Source organism: Gallinula chloropus, assembly GCF_964237585.1.
Source record: "Gallinula chloropus genome assembly, chromosome: 27".
Taxonomy (NCBI): domain Eukaryota; kingdom Metazoa; phylum Chordata; class Aves; order Gruiformes; family Rallidae; genus Gallinula; species Gallinula chloropus.
Genome location: NC_140112.1, coordinates 768,363 through 783,851, shown reverse-complemented (window position 1 = coordinate 783,851; position 15,489 = coordinate 768,363). Strand labels below are relative to the sequence as shown.

The window sequence follows — 15,489 nt, the reverse complement described above, 5'->3', positions numbered from 1 at the left end:
GGGCTTAAGCAGAGGCAGGGGGGTTGCAAAACTCTACCAGAGCCAGCATGGTGTGCAAGGGATGGATACTTTAGCTCTGATTCAGGTAGGCAGGAGAGGGGACTGAGGCCTGATGCTGTGGGGATGGGATCCCATGGACAAGGCAGTTCTCACTGAGGTTCTGCAGCACCCGGTCCCGCTCCAGCTGCGTGTCCCGAATCTTGTTCTGCAGCAGGATCAGCTTCTCCTCATACTGGTGCTTGAGGGTCTGCAGGCGCCGCTGGCTGTTCTCCAGCTCATCAATCAGCTTCTGCTTGATCTCTATCTCACAGGTCAGATCTGCCAGGTCAGCCTGGAAATTCACAGCTGGAGACCAGTGGGAAACAGTCAGGCTGGGAGGGAAGAGGGAGCAGCACTCCCATGGTCCCACTGAGCCCCAACATCAGGAAAGGGCAGAGGGAGATGATAGGAACCCACATCACTGGAGAGCAGCAGCACCCTAAAGACTATTGAGACTTTTCCAAGCCCCCCTCAGAGGAGACATGGCCAGGATGTCCCAGAGGACTCTCCCTTCCCAGGACCAGAGCTCAGTGCCAGGAGACACCAGCAAATGCACCCCCAAACCCTGGGCTGCATGTGTGGCTCTGTGCTTTACCTTTCTCCTCTGCATCTGAGTCTGAATCCACCAGGCTCTCTTCACTGCCTGAATCCTCATCTTCATCCTCATGTCCATCCTCTTCCTCACAGCCACTCTCATCCTGCTCCTCCTCCTCCTAAGGGATAAGTGCCCAACCTCAGCTGGCAGCATGGCCTTGCCTTTCTCTCTGCAGCTCCTCCCTCCTCCAAACCTGAGCTCACCCCAGGGATGGGCTGCAACCTCCACAATGGGACTCAGCTCCCACACAGGACATCCAGAGGCAGCAGCAGCATTTCTGGACCCCCAGAATACATCGTTGAGAGGAGCAGCTCTGTTCCAAATCTATCCCCTCCCAGCTGAGTAGCACAGCATCACCCAACTCCCCTTCATCTACAGTTATTGAAACCAAGCCCAAAAGGATGTGGGCTCCTTGCTCCATAATAGGGCTGGCTGTGGAGCACTGAGTTCCCCTCTACTCCAGAGTGGAGTCTTTGGCTCCATCACCCCTCCAGCTGGTTGTAAGGCCAGGCTGGGCTTGGTCCCTCTCCCACATGAGGAGACAGCAGTGACCCAAGGAACATCTCTGAGCACAAAGCCCACTCACCTCTTCCACCTCATTCTCATCTGTCTCCTCCCCGTTGTCCTGCTGCAGTTTCTGCCGCTTCTTAAATGCTTCCTTCTCTGGGCTGGGGAGAGCAGAGGGGTGATGGTGAGTCCTGGAGACTGGTCCTGGCCAGGGCCTTACCTCCTGCTCTCAGCCCCTCTGAGGGAATCTCTCTGGGATTGTGTGGTGGGTAAAAAGGAGACCAAAGACAAGGCAGCACTAGGAGGGGAACCCAGGCAGCTGGTCTCAGTGCTCTAGGTTTAGCAGGGATGGGGGAGAAGCAGGATACCTGACCCTACAAAAACAAAGAGGGACTGACATGCAGCCTCCTCCTTCCTGATGTTGCCTTCACCTTTTCCTCTGCTGTCTCCTCTCCTTCTTTTTCAGGCGCTCCAGGTCCTGCTTGGCCCTTCGGAGGACATCAGAGGCCTCTGTCTCTACTGGGGCAGCGGGGCTGCACAGGCCAGCCAAGCCAGGCGCTGGGGATGAGCCCACGGAGTAGGGGGGCCGGGCAGAGACACGCGAGAGGCTGCGACGCAGAGACTCGTTCATGGACTCACTCTCCAGGAGCTTTGTCCTAGGGAGCAGAGATGGTGTGTGGTCAAAGAAGGGACATCCCACTGCGCCTGGAGGAGGGGATCTTGCCTGGGTTTAGGATGGTGTGAGCCAGGGACAGACTCATCACAAAGACATTCCCCATTCATGTTGGGTCAGAAGGTCATGATGCTGCAAGGCAGCGATCCCAGGATTGCACAAGAGACTGGGATAGACCCAGTTTGGGGTGAGCCAGCAGTTCCTGGGAGACAGCAGACGCTCCCACCACCATGTCCCCCCTCCATCAATGGCCACACAAAGGCCAACAATGGCCAACACACTGCCCAGCACCAGGCTGCAATTCCTACAGCCCTGGTGTAGCAGCAGTGCAGTCAGCTGCTGCTCCAGCAGGACTTACAACTCAGCCTGGTGCCACTGGAGGCACACCCCATGACTCACCAGCCCCATACCCAGCTCACCTCAGCTCTTCTATCTCCCGGATGTAGTTCTGGATGAGGGCACCAATGGCTTCATTGCCATCACCTGGAAGAGCAGAGGGGCAGGCGGATCAAGGCTGTACTGCAGCACCCATCCCAGTGTGGTTAGGCTGACCCACCACGTGCTACCCCAGCCTCACCTGCCTTGGCCAACATCAGGTTGGCCTCCTGGCTCATGAGGTGGGTGACCCTGCTGTTGATGGCATCGATGGCCTCCTGCATGGCCTTCACCCGCATGCGCAGGGCGCTGTTCTCCTTCTGCAGCATGGCATTCTCCCGGAACAGGTCACTGTAGCCCTCTGAGCCGTCCTCTCCAATGACCCGCTTGCCCTGTGGGGACAAGGAGAGGAGTCCCCAAGTGCAGGCTGCACTGGAACATGGGGGTCCATCCATGGAGGCAGCCCAAGACAGGGACAAATCTAAGAACTAGGAAGGGCTAAGGCTGAGGGTGAGAGATGCTTCAAGACTTCTCCCTGCCTTGGCACCCCCAAGAGACTTGCCCAAGGTCCTGCCAAGGCCAGCTCAGCCCCTCCCTCTTAAGCCCCCTTACCTCTCCTAGCAATTACCCTCATCAACAGGGGCTGTACATGTCAGAAGGATCTTTCCCAGAAAACCACATCCATCCAAAGCAAGGAGGAGGCTTTCTGCTCCTGTCTCCATCCCACCTCTGCAGACTTGCGTGGCCACTCACCGCCTTGTACTCCATCAGCTCCATCTGCAGCCGGGCGATCTCAGCCCGCAGGGCACTGATCTGCTGACTCGTCTTGTCCTGGTTCACCACCACCTTGTTCTTGATGTTGCGAGCCCGGTTGGCGTACTTGAGAGTGTTCAGGGTCTCCATGAAGTCCCGGTCAGATGGGCTCACACAGGCAATCATGATGGTTTGGCTTGGGGAGGTGAGGGTCAGGGTGAAAGGACAGATTCCCTCACCCTTTGCAAGCTCAGTACTTGGAAACTTGGGACCCATCCCAGGCCATGTGCCCCTGGACACCCATCCCAGGCCCTTCTGTGTTTTACAACCAAGCTAGAAACAGAGTTCAGTCCCTCCCAGAGCCAGAGCAACCAGCAAGACCCCACAAGCAACAAATCCCACAGCACCACCAGCCAATCCACGTGTGCAAGGACTGCTGGGAAAGGATGGGCTCTTTGGAGAAGTACCCCCAAAGCAGGCAGGGAATTCAATCCATCCCATGCTGAGCAACACCACCTGCCAAGTCCCAGATCTGCAGGGCCTCCAGAGTGTTTGTTTTGCACCAGCTAAATCTGCCAAAGCTGAACTTGTGTCTGGACCCAAGGTCTTTACACCTGCAAAGCCATGCACTGCCTACCAGGAGGCATCCCCTCCTCACCAGGCAACCAACGAGGCCTGAAGTAACTCCTACATGGCTCCATAGACCCTCAGCTCTATTTGTAGGGGAACAGCCTCTCCATTCCTCTCCCAGGGCTCAGCCCTGGCCTGAGACACCCCCCTTACCTGTTTCCCCCCAGGGAATCCTGCAGCAGGCGGGTGAGCTTGGAGTCCCGGTAGGGCACGTGCACAACTTTCTTGCTCTGGTCTCCAAGGGCACTAATGACATTCCCCAAGGCCAGCTACCAACACAAAAGAAACACCAGCCCCCAAATTCATCCTCTCCTGGGAATACAGCTGTCCCACAGCCAGCACATCAGGCCTGGGGCATGTGCTGCAGCACAGGTTTGGGGTGCAAGAGGTGGAGACATGGGGCTTCTCTTGCCAGGCTCAGCATTCACCTCTCCTGCCCTGGGCTTGATGCTTCTCCCTCCCACATGCACTGAGGAGCAGCATCAAGCCCTGGAGGGTTTTCTCAAGCTCAGGTTAGCAGACCATGACCTTTTGGGGGGGCTTGAAACCTTGTGGCCAGATGTACCCCTCCCCATAGCCCTGCTGAGGACCCAAAGGTTCTGCCTCCCTCCTCCCCTTGCACCCCAGTATCCAGGGCCATACCAGCCCACAGTTGATGGAGATGCCTTCCTTTGCTCTCTCCCCAGTAGCTCCTGTTCTCTTCAGCCTCTCTGAGCCTGCAAGGTCTACGAAGTGAAACTTGGCGGTGAGTGTCTCGTACTCAGTGGTGGGCTGGGTTCCATCCAAGAGGCTGGTCACCTCTCCATTCACCTGTGTTCAGGCACACATGGAAAGGGCTCATCACCACCGACCCAGAGTGGGCAGGAGTTCCCTTGGCTGCACTCAGACATCAGCAAAAGCCTGAGCGTTCACTCTCCACATCCAGCCCCTCAGAGATGGGGGAGAGGATCCCCACAGCAGCTTGGTCTGGGCCATCCCTTGGGTCAGGCCATCCCTGCCTTGGATGAGGATGCTCCAGGCAGACCCCAGTTCCCATAGCACAGGCTATGACAGCAAAGACGACAGACAAATCCCTGTCTCTCTGCAAGACTTCAAGCCCTGTCCCCTTTCCAACGGACCCACACACATTCCCTGGATATCAGGTCCAGCAAGAGCCCAGACACAAAGCAGGAGCTCATCTCACCAGCTCTGGGCGGGTGCACACTCTCATCTGGCACAGGTGAATGGTGAAGATGGCATGGGACCGGGAGCTCTGCACGTTCATCTGGGTGCTGGCAGTGGTGCGGGAAAGAGCCCCCTGTTTTAGGCACTGGATGAGCTACAACGACAGGGCAGGAAGAACAAAACCTTGAAGAACCCCTCAAAGGAGTCAGGACAACATCCTGTGCCCAGTGGGCACACTGACCCCTCCCTGCATCACCCCAGGGCCGCTCTGTTCTATCCCAGGTGAGATCCCCTCCTTGCCTGGCTGTCCCCACATACCACATCACAGAATCACAGAATCAGAGGGGTTGGAAGGGACCTGGAGAGCTCCTGGGGTCCAACCCCCCTGCCAAAGCAGCTCCCCAGCTCATATTGCACAGGGCGGCGTCCAGACGGGGCTGGAATCTCTCCAGAGATGGAGACTCCACACCCCCTGGGCAGCCTGTCCCAGGGCTCCCTCACCCTCACTGGGGAAAAGTTCTTCCCCAGCTTGGTGTGGAACTCCCTGTGCTCCAACTTGCAGCCATTGCCCCTTGTCCTGTCCCCACAGACACTGAAAAGGGGCTGCCCATTCCCCCTGCATCCCATACTGAAGATATTGATAAACATGAATAAGGTCCCCCCTTAGTCTTCTTCTCTCCAGGCTGAACAGCCCCAGCTCCCTCAGCCTTTCCTCCCAGGGGAGATGCTCCAGGCCCTTCAGCATCTCTGTCCCTCCTCTGGACTCTCTCCAGGAGATCCCTGTCTGTTTGATCCCAGGGAGCCCAGAACTGGACACAACACTCCAGGTGGGGCCTGAGCAGGGCAGAGCAGAGGGGGAGGATCCCCTCCTGTGACCTGCTGCCCACACTCCTCCTGATGCCCCCAGGATCCCATTGTCTCTCTCAGCCCCAGGGCACACTGCTGGCTCATGGCCACCCTGTCACCCACCAGGACCCCCAGGTCCTTCTCCACAGAGCTCCTCTCCAGCAGGTCACCCCCAGCCTGTCCTGATCCCAGCAGTTATTCCTCCCCAGGTGCCAGACTCTCCACTTGCTTTTGTTGAACCCCATCTGGTCTCTCCCTGCCCAGCTCTCCAGCCTGTCCAGGTGATGGTGAGTGAGCACCCAGCCAGCCATCCCTCCTCCATATCTGCCCCATCCTTGCACCCACCTCATCCTGTGAGCTAATGAGGCGCGATGTGACCCCCGTGGTGTAGATGCTCCCGCTGGCGTCCTCGTGGATTTTGATGTTAGATTTGCGTTGGCGCGTGTCGGGGTCGCGGGCGCTGTCAAACAGGTCCAGGATCTCCTCATTGTAGAGCTGAGCAAGGGGATAGACACGATTGTGGGGTGACTAGTAGTGAGCAGGAGGGTGATAAAGCCCAGCAGGATGGACACAAGCTGCCCTCTGCCATCCTGCCATCCCTGAGAGACAGGGCAGGCTGCTGGGGGGGGTCTGTGTGCTTAGGAGAGAGGGGGTGTGTGCAAGTGGAGAGGAGGTGAAGCACAGGCAAGCTCTGACCTGCACACGTGGGTATCCACCTAGGACACCGTGCCCAGGAGGAATGGGGTGTGCACCATGTGCCTGTATGCCCTGCAGAGCTCTGAGCTGCAGTCAGGGTTGGTTCCAGGTGCCTGACCCTGGTCTGTTCCTGGCCCACACAAGTAGGGGGGACACAGGACACTTTCAGAGCCCTTTCCTCAGAGCCTGAGCAGACACCCAGGAGCTACACCTTCCTTCCCAGCTCACCAAGGGAGCCCCTGGCATCACAAACCAGCCTCTCCCCTCCCTGAGGTCATCTCTGCTACATAGAAAAGGGAACAAGGGGAACCAAGGAGTGCTGAACAAGCAGGGAAAACCCTGAGAACCCTGAGGTGACAGAGGATACCCCCATCCGTATCTTGACCCTGTGGCATCCTCTCTCACCCTGGAGGGACACCCCTGCTTGTCTGTCCCACCACCACTCAATGCCATACATCCCCCTCTTGTGCCCACACCCCAGTGTGGAGCACAGGGTCACCCAAGGACCACAGGCTCCTGACCAGCAGAGCAGATCAGGCTAATCTGTGCCTGGCTGCCCCAGGGGAAAACAGGCTTTCCAGGGTTTTAAACCCCTCTCCAACAGCCTGCTCCCAGGAGCAGTCATGGGACAGGGATCAGGGAGGCCAAATCCTTCCTGGGACAGCATCTGATGCAGCCACATGCCCATGCTGGCACAGGAGAGCCATTACTGCCTGGGTGAGGCTGGCTGTAGGGCAGGTCTTTGTACTCCTGGTTAGATGTCCATGCCTGCAGGGTACCAATGAGCAAAGCCCTTGAGAGGGTCCAATGGCCTTGATCACTGGGCCATCAGGAAATGGGTTTTTACGCTCCCCACACATAGCAGGGCCCTTGAAAAGCCTTCAACCCCCACCCTGCTGGCAGATGGCCCCCTCACCCTGGAGCTGGGCACGGCTGGCTTGAGGATCATGACCATAAGTGGCTTTGAAACACAGCAGAGGAAGCCTTCTTCCCACCCTCTGCCACAGCCATGAACCAAACATTGCAGAGAGCCAAAACCACCAGAGGCAGAGGTGGTGAAGAGAAAGGTTACAGGAAATCTCCACAGCAGCTGATGTGACCCAAGTTCAGGGCCACTGGTGCCTCTGGAGTTCACTGGACCTCTTGATCTGCAGAGATGCTTCCTGGGATGGCCTGGGCCAGAGGCACCACAGGCATCCCCTCTCCAGTGTCGCTCCTTCATGTGACCCAACCCTAGCTAACAGGTCACCCACCTCCATGGGCCAGTGTCAGGCTGTCCCAAACTGAGTGGGAGAAACTGAGGCAAGGGAAACTGTAGCTGGACAGCACAGGATCTGCTAGAGGGCAGACACAGGGGGCTTAGAGGGAATGTGTGTTGTATAGGGTGAGGGGACAGAATCTGATACTATAACCCAGGGAGGGCAGGACTGTGTCCCAGCCCCATCAGGGCTTGGGGACTCTTCATCAGGGAGGAAGTCCCACATTGTTCATCCCCCAGAAGGACTTTAGAACAGAAAAGAAATCACCCCAATGTCCATCCCAGCCCACAGACTCCCCAGAGCAGAGCCCACAAGGCCAAGGATGCGTGGGAAGGTAGCCAGAAACTTGGAGAGGTCAAACAATGGGGAGGGAACGATGTGGCTGGATCACAATAGTACTGTGGGACCTAACAAGGACTCTCCAGAGAGAAAACTGATGGGCAAAGATTTCTCCAGGCTAGGAGGTGACTTTGGGCACTACTTCCCCTCTCCAGGCCACTGACACCTGGAGGAACAGATGTGATGGCCACCAAAGCCTCTCTCTCTGCCTTCCTGTCTCCTCTGCTCTGTAACCCAGATAGAGACACCAACCAGACAGAGTTTGTTCAGGAGCTCAGCTTTGCTCAACACCACACTATGTTTTCTCACCAGGCCCTTAAACCACTTCCTATCTTGGATTTCTCTGCACTTTCACCCCAGGACTGGTCCCTTGGGAAAATGCTGCAGACACACAAGCTCCACAGGCTTTCTGGGACCAACTTCTTGAGGGGAAAAAAAATAGTTAAAAGAAGAGGCTTTGGAAATGGAGAGGCAAAAGCGGAGGCGGGAGAGGATGCAGTGACACATTCTAGGGTCAAAAGTGCAGCAGAGGACATGGGAAATAACACAGCCCTTCCTCAAATCCCCCCCCCATGTGTGGCACTTTTTCCTCTCCTTGTTTCCCTGGGAACGCTGGTCCAGACCTCAGAGAGCAGGTATGTCACCCTTGACCTCAAATAAGAGTGATTCATCCCTCTGAATCTTCAGGGGACCCAGGCATAAGCCCCTTCTTGGGAGGGAAAGAGGGAGAGTGGGGTATCCCCTTGGCCACCTCAGTTTGTGGCCATCACCACATCAACAGGGGCTTTAGAGTCTCCTCCACCCTGGGATGCATCTCCAGCCACATGCCTGCTGTGGGGTCGAGCTCAGCTGGGGGAGCAGCCACAACATAGAGGAGCCCAGGACATGGGTGTGCTGAACAAAGGAAAGGGCAGGGCCACAGTATCACCCAGATCTGCTGCCACCCACCTCCAGGAACTGGGCGCTGACTTTGAACTCGGGTGCTGGCACGCCCTGGCTCTGAGCCGCCCGCTTGCGCTCCTCGATGCCGCTGAAGAGGTGGCCGATGGCCCGGGGGATGATGCCCTGCTCGTCCTCAGAGATGTTCATGTCAAAGCCGGTGCCCATGGTGTATGTCTTCCCTGCACCAGTCTGTGACAAGGCAGTGAGGGGGGAGCTAGCAGCACTCTCCAAGGCTCAGCTCTACCACACCTCCCTCTGCCCCAAATACCTCTGCCAAGCCCCTCTGAGCCCCACCACCAACCACACTGGTTCCCATCCTTCCACTCCACGCCTGTCTCCCTCTCCTCCCACCTAAGGCCACCCCAGGTCTCACTCAGCCCAGGGACAATTCTTTGTCCCCTCCACATTCAGGAGCTTATACACCTCCTCCCCACCTTCCCCAACCTCTGCAGATGCCCTCCTAGCACCCAGTGCTGTGGGAGAGCCCAATGCCCACACCAGAGCACAAGGAGTGGGCAGAGCATGTACCTGACCATATGCCAGCACGGTGGCATTGTAGCCATCAAAGCAGCCTTCAATCAGCTTCCCCACACACGTGGTGTAGATCTGCTCCTGCCACGTGTCCAGGTCAAAGACAAAGTCGTAGGTGAAGGCCTTGTCCTTCCCCAGCAGGACCTGGGGCTCACCCGGCGTTACTGAAGTGCAGATGTGACATCCTTCTATCTTCTCTTTGGCCAGCTGGGGACGGATCCTGCAGGAAGAGAAGTGGGCTGAGGGCAGCCTTGGGGCTCACCCCCAGTCCTGGGGGGACACAAGGCTGGTCCTGAGGCATGTGGGAACCACGTGCAGGCACCACAGGGACCTGCAGCACTTGTGTCTGCAGCGCGGAGCTCACAGCACAGGGATGCTTCACCCAGTGACAACCTTGATCCATTTGTGGCTGAGAAAAGAGGACGCTGCATCTCAGCTGTGACACCAGCCACTGCCACAACCACAGTGACAGGCAGACCTGGCAATGACAGGCTGCTGTGCACCAACAGCTGGATCTGGCCCTGCACAGCCCGTCCGAGGCCTGTCAGCCTCCCCAGGCCTGCGCGGCCTCATTCACCGCCACAACCAGGAAGCGAGCTCCGGCCTGCATGTAGACACCCATCAACACACCCTGACAGGGGCTGCCAGGGTGTGGGCAGGCAGCTGGGACACCCTGCAGCCACCCAAGCTCGCCTGGGAAGCGGCAAGATCAAACTGCAGGCACAGGGCCTTGAAATGCAAAGTGCAAAACCACGTTGAGGAGGCCCCAGCGCCAGCATGGCCACCTAAGGCCACCAGCCAGCTCGATGGTGGTCACCAGCTGAGGACTCAGCTGATGGGAAGATGTAGAAGTATTGGAGAGGGGTCAGAGGAGCCACAAAGATGATTAGAGGGCTGGAGCAGCTCCCCTGTGGAGAGAGGCTGAGGGAGCTGGGCTGGTTCAGCCTGGAGAAGAGAAGGCTGTGGGGGGACCTCATTGCAGCCTCCCAGTCCCTGAAGGGAGCAGAGGAACAGGAGGGGAATCAGCTTGTTAAAGGGCAGAGACTGGCAGGACAAGGGGGATGGAGTGAAGCTGGAGGAGGGAAGGGGGAGATGAGAGATTAGGGGGAAGTTCTTTCCAGAGAGAGTGGTGAGGGGCTGCCCAGAGAGGGGGTGGGTGCCCCATCCCTGGGGGTGTTCAAGGCCAGGTTGGATGGGGCCCTGGGCAACCTTGTGTAGCTCCAGGCCTGGAGGTTGGTGTCCCTGCCTGTGGCAGGGGGTTGGAGCTCTGTGACCCTTGGGGTTCCTTCCAACCCAGACCAGTCTGGGATTCTGTGATTCTATGAAGGAGACAGGTGAGGCTGTTTGGGCATGACTGATCCTCTGCATCCCCATTCAACTCCCATCCCCCGAGAAATCCAGGTACAGAACAGCCAGACCTGCTCAGCCAGGGCCCTGCCTTGGTGCAGCCATGCTCAGGCGGTGGCAGGGCTGCCTTTTGGTGGCTGGGCTGGCTGCGGGAAGCCGGCTGGTCCCAGGGGACTCATGGAGAAAGAGGGAGTGAGCCAAGCACCATGGCAAACAGCTCTCATTAGAGCTAATGACTGTACATCTCCTCTCCCTGGGCGCTACGTAAACACAGCTATTAATTCCTCCAAAGCTGCACCGCTGGCAGGGCAGCACAGCCACCACAGCAGAGGCTTGGAGGGTTGGGGGGTCTGAACAACTGCTCCCCACCAGCCTGGCCCTAGAGGGGCCAAACCCCTGGGTGTCTGGGGAGACAGGGTGTCCCAGGCAAGGCGGGAGCACCCATGGAGAGCCTGTGCAGCAGACGGGTGGGAACAGCGTCCGTGGGTATATTTAGCTCAGCAGCCACAACAGAAAGCAGCTTCTGATGTGCTCAGCCTTCTTCTTGTTCCTGTCGCCTTCCCAGGATCCCGCCCATCCTCCTCCAGGGAAATTAACTCCAGCTTTTAATTACTGTTTGACCAGCACGATGAGCTGCCGCCCTCACTGCTCCAGACACACACAAGGACAGGCAGGGTCCCCAGGAAACAGGCAGAGCAACAAACTGGGGACCCAGCTGGAGCTGTCCACACACTCCCACAGCCCAACCCTTGCTGCCCAACCATCTCCAAGCACCCAAAGGATCCCATTGTTCATGTTGGCTCTCAGGAAACCTGTGGGGGCTGGAGGGAACCCAGGTGCCCGTCCTCAATGTGCTCCCCCTCTGCTGTCCCAGTTCCCCAGGGTGACTGGAGATGCAGGAACCCCCACAGATTGTCCTGCTCTCCAGGCAAGCAGCCAAGCATCACCCAAGGATGTCCTTGGGAGTTGATGCCAGCTGGTGTGTGAATACTATAGAGCCCTGCTACAAGAGCAGGGCAGGACAGCAGGGATGGGCACCAGCAGCCATGACACAGAGATGCCACCCAGCACCACAGGAGATTTACATGGCTACCAAGAGACATCACAGAGGGCTCCTCGAGGCCAAGCACAGCTGCTTTTCCTGTTCCCCAGTGTCTGACTGTCCCAGTTCTCCCACACCAGGGAGTTCCATCCCTGCCCTCTCAAGAGGAACATCACCATGCCAGGCACTGGGCAGCGTGAGACCCTGGTCATGCCAGATAGGTGTTCATGTGTAGCTCAAGTCATGACAAGGCACCATGATACCACCTCCAAACATGACACAAACATCTGCAGAAACAACACAGGCTCTCACCTTGGCAGTGATCTCAACCCCACCAAGTGATACTGGGGGAGGTGGCAGCACTTGCCATGCCCTGCCTCAGTTTCCCTGCTCTGTAACAGGGTTCAGCCACTTTAATAGTCATGAAGTCCCCATCTGAGTGTGATCTGTGCTCCTTGTCCCTACCTCTATCAAAGAAAGATGCTGGCCACATCCTGTCTGTCCAAGGGTCAGCAAGAACTGTGTGTGATGCTGTCAGGGCCCAATCTGCAGGACAAGGGAGCTGCTACCTCAGCTAATCTGCTCCTGGTCACAGGCCACCAGTCAGAAGGAAGTTGTGCCCAACTGTGGGATCCATTGCAAAGCCAAACATGCCAGGGTGCCCTGTCCTAAAGGGCTAGGACACCCACTGTGAGCCCACCTGATCCCCTGGGGGCTCGTGGACCAGGCAGTTATGTGGCAAATAGAGATATATCTCCTAAGCAGCAACCAAAATAAACCAGCCCTCAAACAGTGGGGTGCAGCCTCATCACCCCCAGCTCAGGCAGGAGCAGACCAGAGCCCCAGCTCCACTGCCAAGCCTGCACCTGGCAGGCTTGCTGGCACAGGTAACTGCTTCTCCTGCTCAAACCTGGCATCTGGAGGATAAAGGCTGTCCTGGGGCCAGAAAGATCCTCAGTGCCAGCCCCATCTCCCCTCTGACCATGCTGATAAATCAACCTTGGCACAGGCAACAAACCCAGGGAGAAGAGAGCCAGCAGGAGCACGGCAGCACCATGTGCCTGGCCACCACCTCTGGTCCCTCCCTGTGCTCAGATCACTGCAAAAGAATGGTGAGGAGGGACCAAGCAGCCAGGACAGAGCTGCATGGTCCCAGCTGAGTGCTCCTGCCAAGCAAACCTGGCCACTTCCCAGCCCTGGGGCACTCAATACACAGAGTTGGGAAGAACTGGCCACACAGAGACAGCAGGACAGAGAAGGGAAGAGTCCTCTCCTTCCTGAACTGTCAGCCTTCCCTGGGCAATGACAAGCAGCAGGAGACTGCCTGCTCCAGCATCAGCATCCAAACCCAGCAGCACAAGCAGTGTGGATGCCAGGGAGAGCCCGCAGCTGCACGGGGACACAAAGGGGACCTTGGCTGGGACCCTCTCCATGGCTCTCCCTCCCTTCCCCGCTGGGCTGGCAGGCTCTGAAAGCTCTGTCTCCATGGCTGGGCTGCCAGGGCGACCGAGCATCTGGGAGGAAGGCAGGAGTGGGTCCTGCACCCTGAGGGGCAGGGAGCTTCAGCACACACAGGGGTGTGCTGGGCAGCACAAAGGCTGAGTTGTTCAGTGCTGCTGCCCTATGCCAGCATTTGGCTGGGGGAGGTGGAACCAAGCCAGGCTGGGAGCCAAGAGCTGGATGGGCACCACAGGGCAGGCAGCTCCCACAGCAGCCCTCACAGGGGCAGCTCAGGGGTCTGTCTTACCCAGCAGGAGCAGCTCCCCTAGGGAGATACCTGCCCATCCTAATATCCCAAGCTCCACAGCCACTGGAGTGGGCAGAGGTCACCACGCTGGGCATTGCCAGTACCCCTGTGTCAGGACTGTCCCCCCCAGCAAACCTCCCTGGTGCACTGAGGGAGGCTGTTTTCTTGCATGGCACTGACCTTGGGTTCATGTCCTTGTGTCCCCCAGCCTCCTCACCCAATTGCCTCAGTTTCCCCCTTCCCAGCCCACCTTTATCACAGAACTGGAGGGGTTGGAAGGCACCTCAAGAGATCATTGGGTCCAACCTACAAATGCCAATTCCAAGGGTCTCCAGAGCACCCAGAGCTTTGTCAAAGCTATGGAAGGACACATCCATAGTGCTCCTCTCCATGGTGAGAGCCACGACACTCACTCCCTCCCTCCACCAAACTGCCTGTCCCCACATCCAGGCTCATGCTGAGCTCCCCCCAGGCCACCCCTGGGGCAGTGTGGTCATCCCAACCAAGCCAGAGAGGATGGGCAGAGGGGATTCAGTCTCCCCCAGACCTGTCACTGCTTCAAATGGGGGCTGGCCCAGCTCCCCAGGGAGGTCAAACACACACCCACTCACAAACACTTCTCAGGGCTGGCAGGGGGCTGCAGGGCAGCCGCTCCAAATTGAGGGTACAGGCACCCCCTCCCTCATCCTCCTCCCCCCCAGCCTTTTATAACCTGGCAAGTGTGGATGGGCAGAGCCCACCCCAGCTGCAGCAGGGAGCTCCCATCCCTCTGAGACCATTCTGGAAGGGAGGATGGCTGCCTGCAGAGCCCCTGCAAGGAGCTGCTCCTGAGGCTGGGGCCAAGGAGGCTGCCCAGCCAGGCCAGGCTGGTTTCCCAGGGAGCTGAGCCCAGAGCGCTGGGGAGCGGCTGGAAGAGCCTGGCATTTCCTCCCTCTGTGCCAAGCTCCCAGAGGCTTAGAGCCACTTGCTCTTGTCCACCCCATCTTCAGAGGGACAAGGCTTTTCTCCCTGTGATGCTGGATCAGGTGAGGGGCTGGAGCACTGCCCCCTGTGCAAGTTGGAGCTGGTAGACCCCTGTCTGCTGGGGATGTGCTTGCCAAGACAGGCAGGCTGGGCAAAGCCAGGCAGAGCCTGGCTCCACTCCCCACATTATCCACATCCATCCTGCTCCCAGCCCCACTCCCTGCATCATTTGCCCCGTTTCCCCTTCCTACATGACCTACCCAGTCCCACCCCTGCATTGCTGTGTTCACCCCACTCCCACCCCCGCAGCGCCCACATTGGCTCTGCTCCCACCCCTCACTGCCCCAGCCCCAGCCCTGCTTGTGCTCCCTCCAGCATCCCCAGTTGCAGGAGCATTTCCCAGACAGCACCAACTCACACACAGCCTGTCTGCCCCCTCCACTCCCCCTATGCTTTGCCTTCCTCTGACCCAAACCTGCCCTGGGGGCTCTGCTGCTCCCCTGCAATCCCACCCAGAGCTCAGGCCAGCCAAGAGGAGAGCAGCTCTGACATCATTAAGCAGGGAAGGGTGAGATGAGATATTAGGAGGGAGTTCTTTGCAGAAAGAGTGGTGAGGGGCTGGAACAGGCTGCCCAGAGAGGGGTTGGGTGCCCCATCCCTGGGGGTGTCCAAGGCCAGGTTGGATGGGGCCCTGGGCACCCTTGTGTAGCTCCAGGCCTGGAGGTTGGTGTCCCTGCCTGTGGCAGGGGGGTTGGAGCTCTGTGACCTTTGGGGTCCCTCCCAACCAAGACCAGTCTAGGATTCTATGATCACCCCACGCTCCTCTAGGACGTGTTGTGGGTCAAAGACAATCCAAGTATTGAAAACCCAACTGGCAAGGAAGCCTATGGCACATGAGGTGCAGCATGGGGGTGTCCAGGGCACTCAACCTGGCTGAGCAGCTCCCCAGGCAGCCAGGTGCTGCCAGCATCACCAGGGGAAGTTAAGAGCAGAGTGCTCAAGGTTTTCCCTTATTTCCAGGGCAGCACAGCAAGTATGAGT

The 15,489-nt window shown here is 58.1% G+C and overlaps 1 protein-coding gene across 1 annotated transcript in view; it reads right to left on the bottom strand.

Moving 5' to 3' along the window:
- The window catches only part of KIF21B (kinesin family member 21B), a gene marked incomplete at both ends in the record, with an annotated part of 39,514 nt that overhangs the window by 14,939 nt on the left and 9,086 nt on the right, over positions 1-15,489 (bottom strand). The window contains 13 exons of the mRNA XM_084275894.1: positions 154-345; positions 635-752; positions 1,221-1,302; positions 1,573-1,797; positions 2,234-2,297; positions 2,392-2,581; positions 2,943-3,138; positions 3,726-3,841; positions 4,215-4,382; positions 4,756-4,890; positions 5,928-6,077; positions 8,825-9,007; positions 9,347-9,569. Of these exons, the coding sequence (XP_084132020.1) occupies positions 154-345; positions 635-752; positions 1,221-1,302; positions 1,573-1,797; positions 2,234-2,297; positions 2,392-2,581; positions 2,943-3,138; positions 3,726-3,841; positions 4,215-4,382; positions 4,756-4,890; positions 5,928-6,077; positions 8,825-9,007; positions 9,347-9,569 (2,042 nt within the window). The remainder of the gene's footprint in view (positions 1-153; positions 346-634; positions 753-1,220; positions 1,303-1,572; positions 1,798-2,233; positions 2,298-2,391; positions 2,582-2,942; positions 3,139-3,725; positions 3,842-4,214; positions 4,383-4,755; positions 4,891-5,927; positions 6,078-8,824; positions 9,008-9,346; positions 9,570-15,489) is intronic.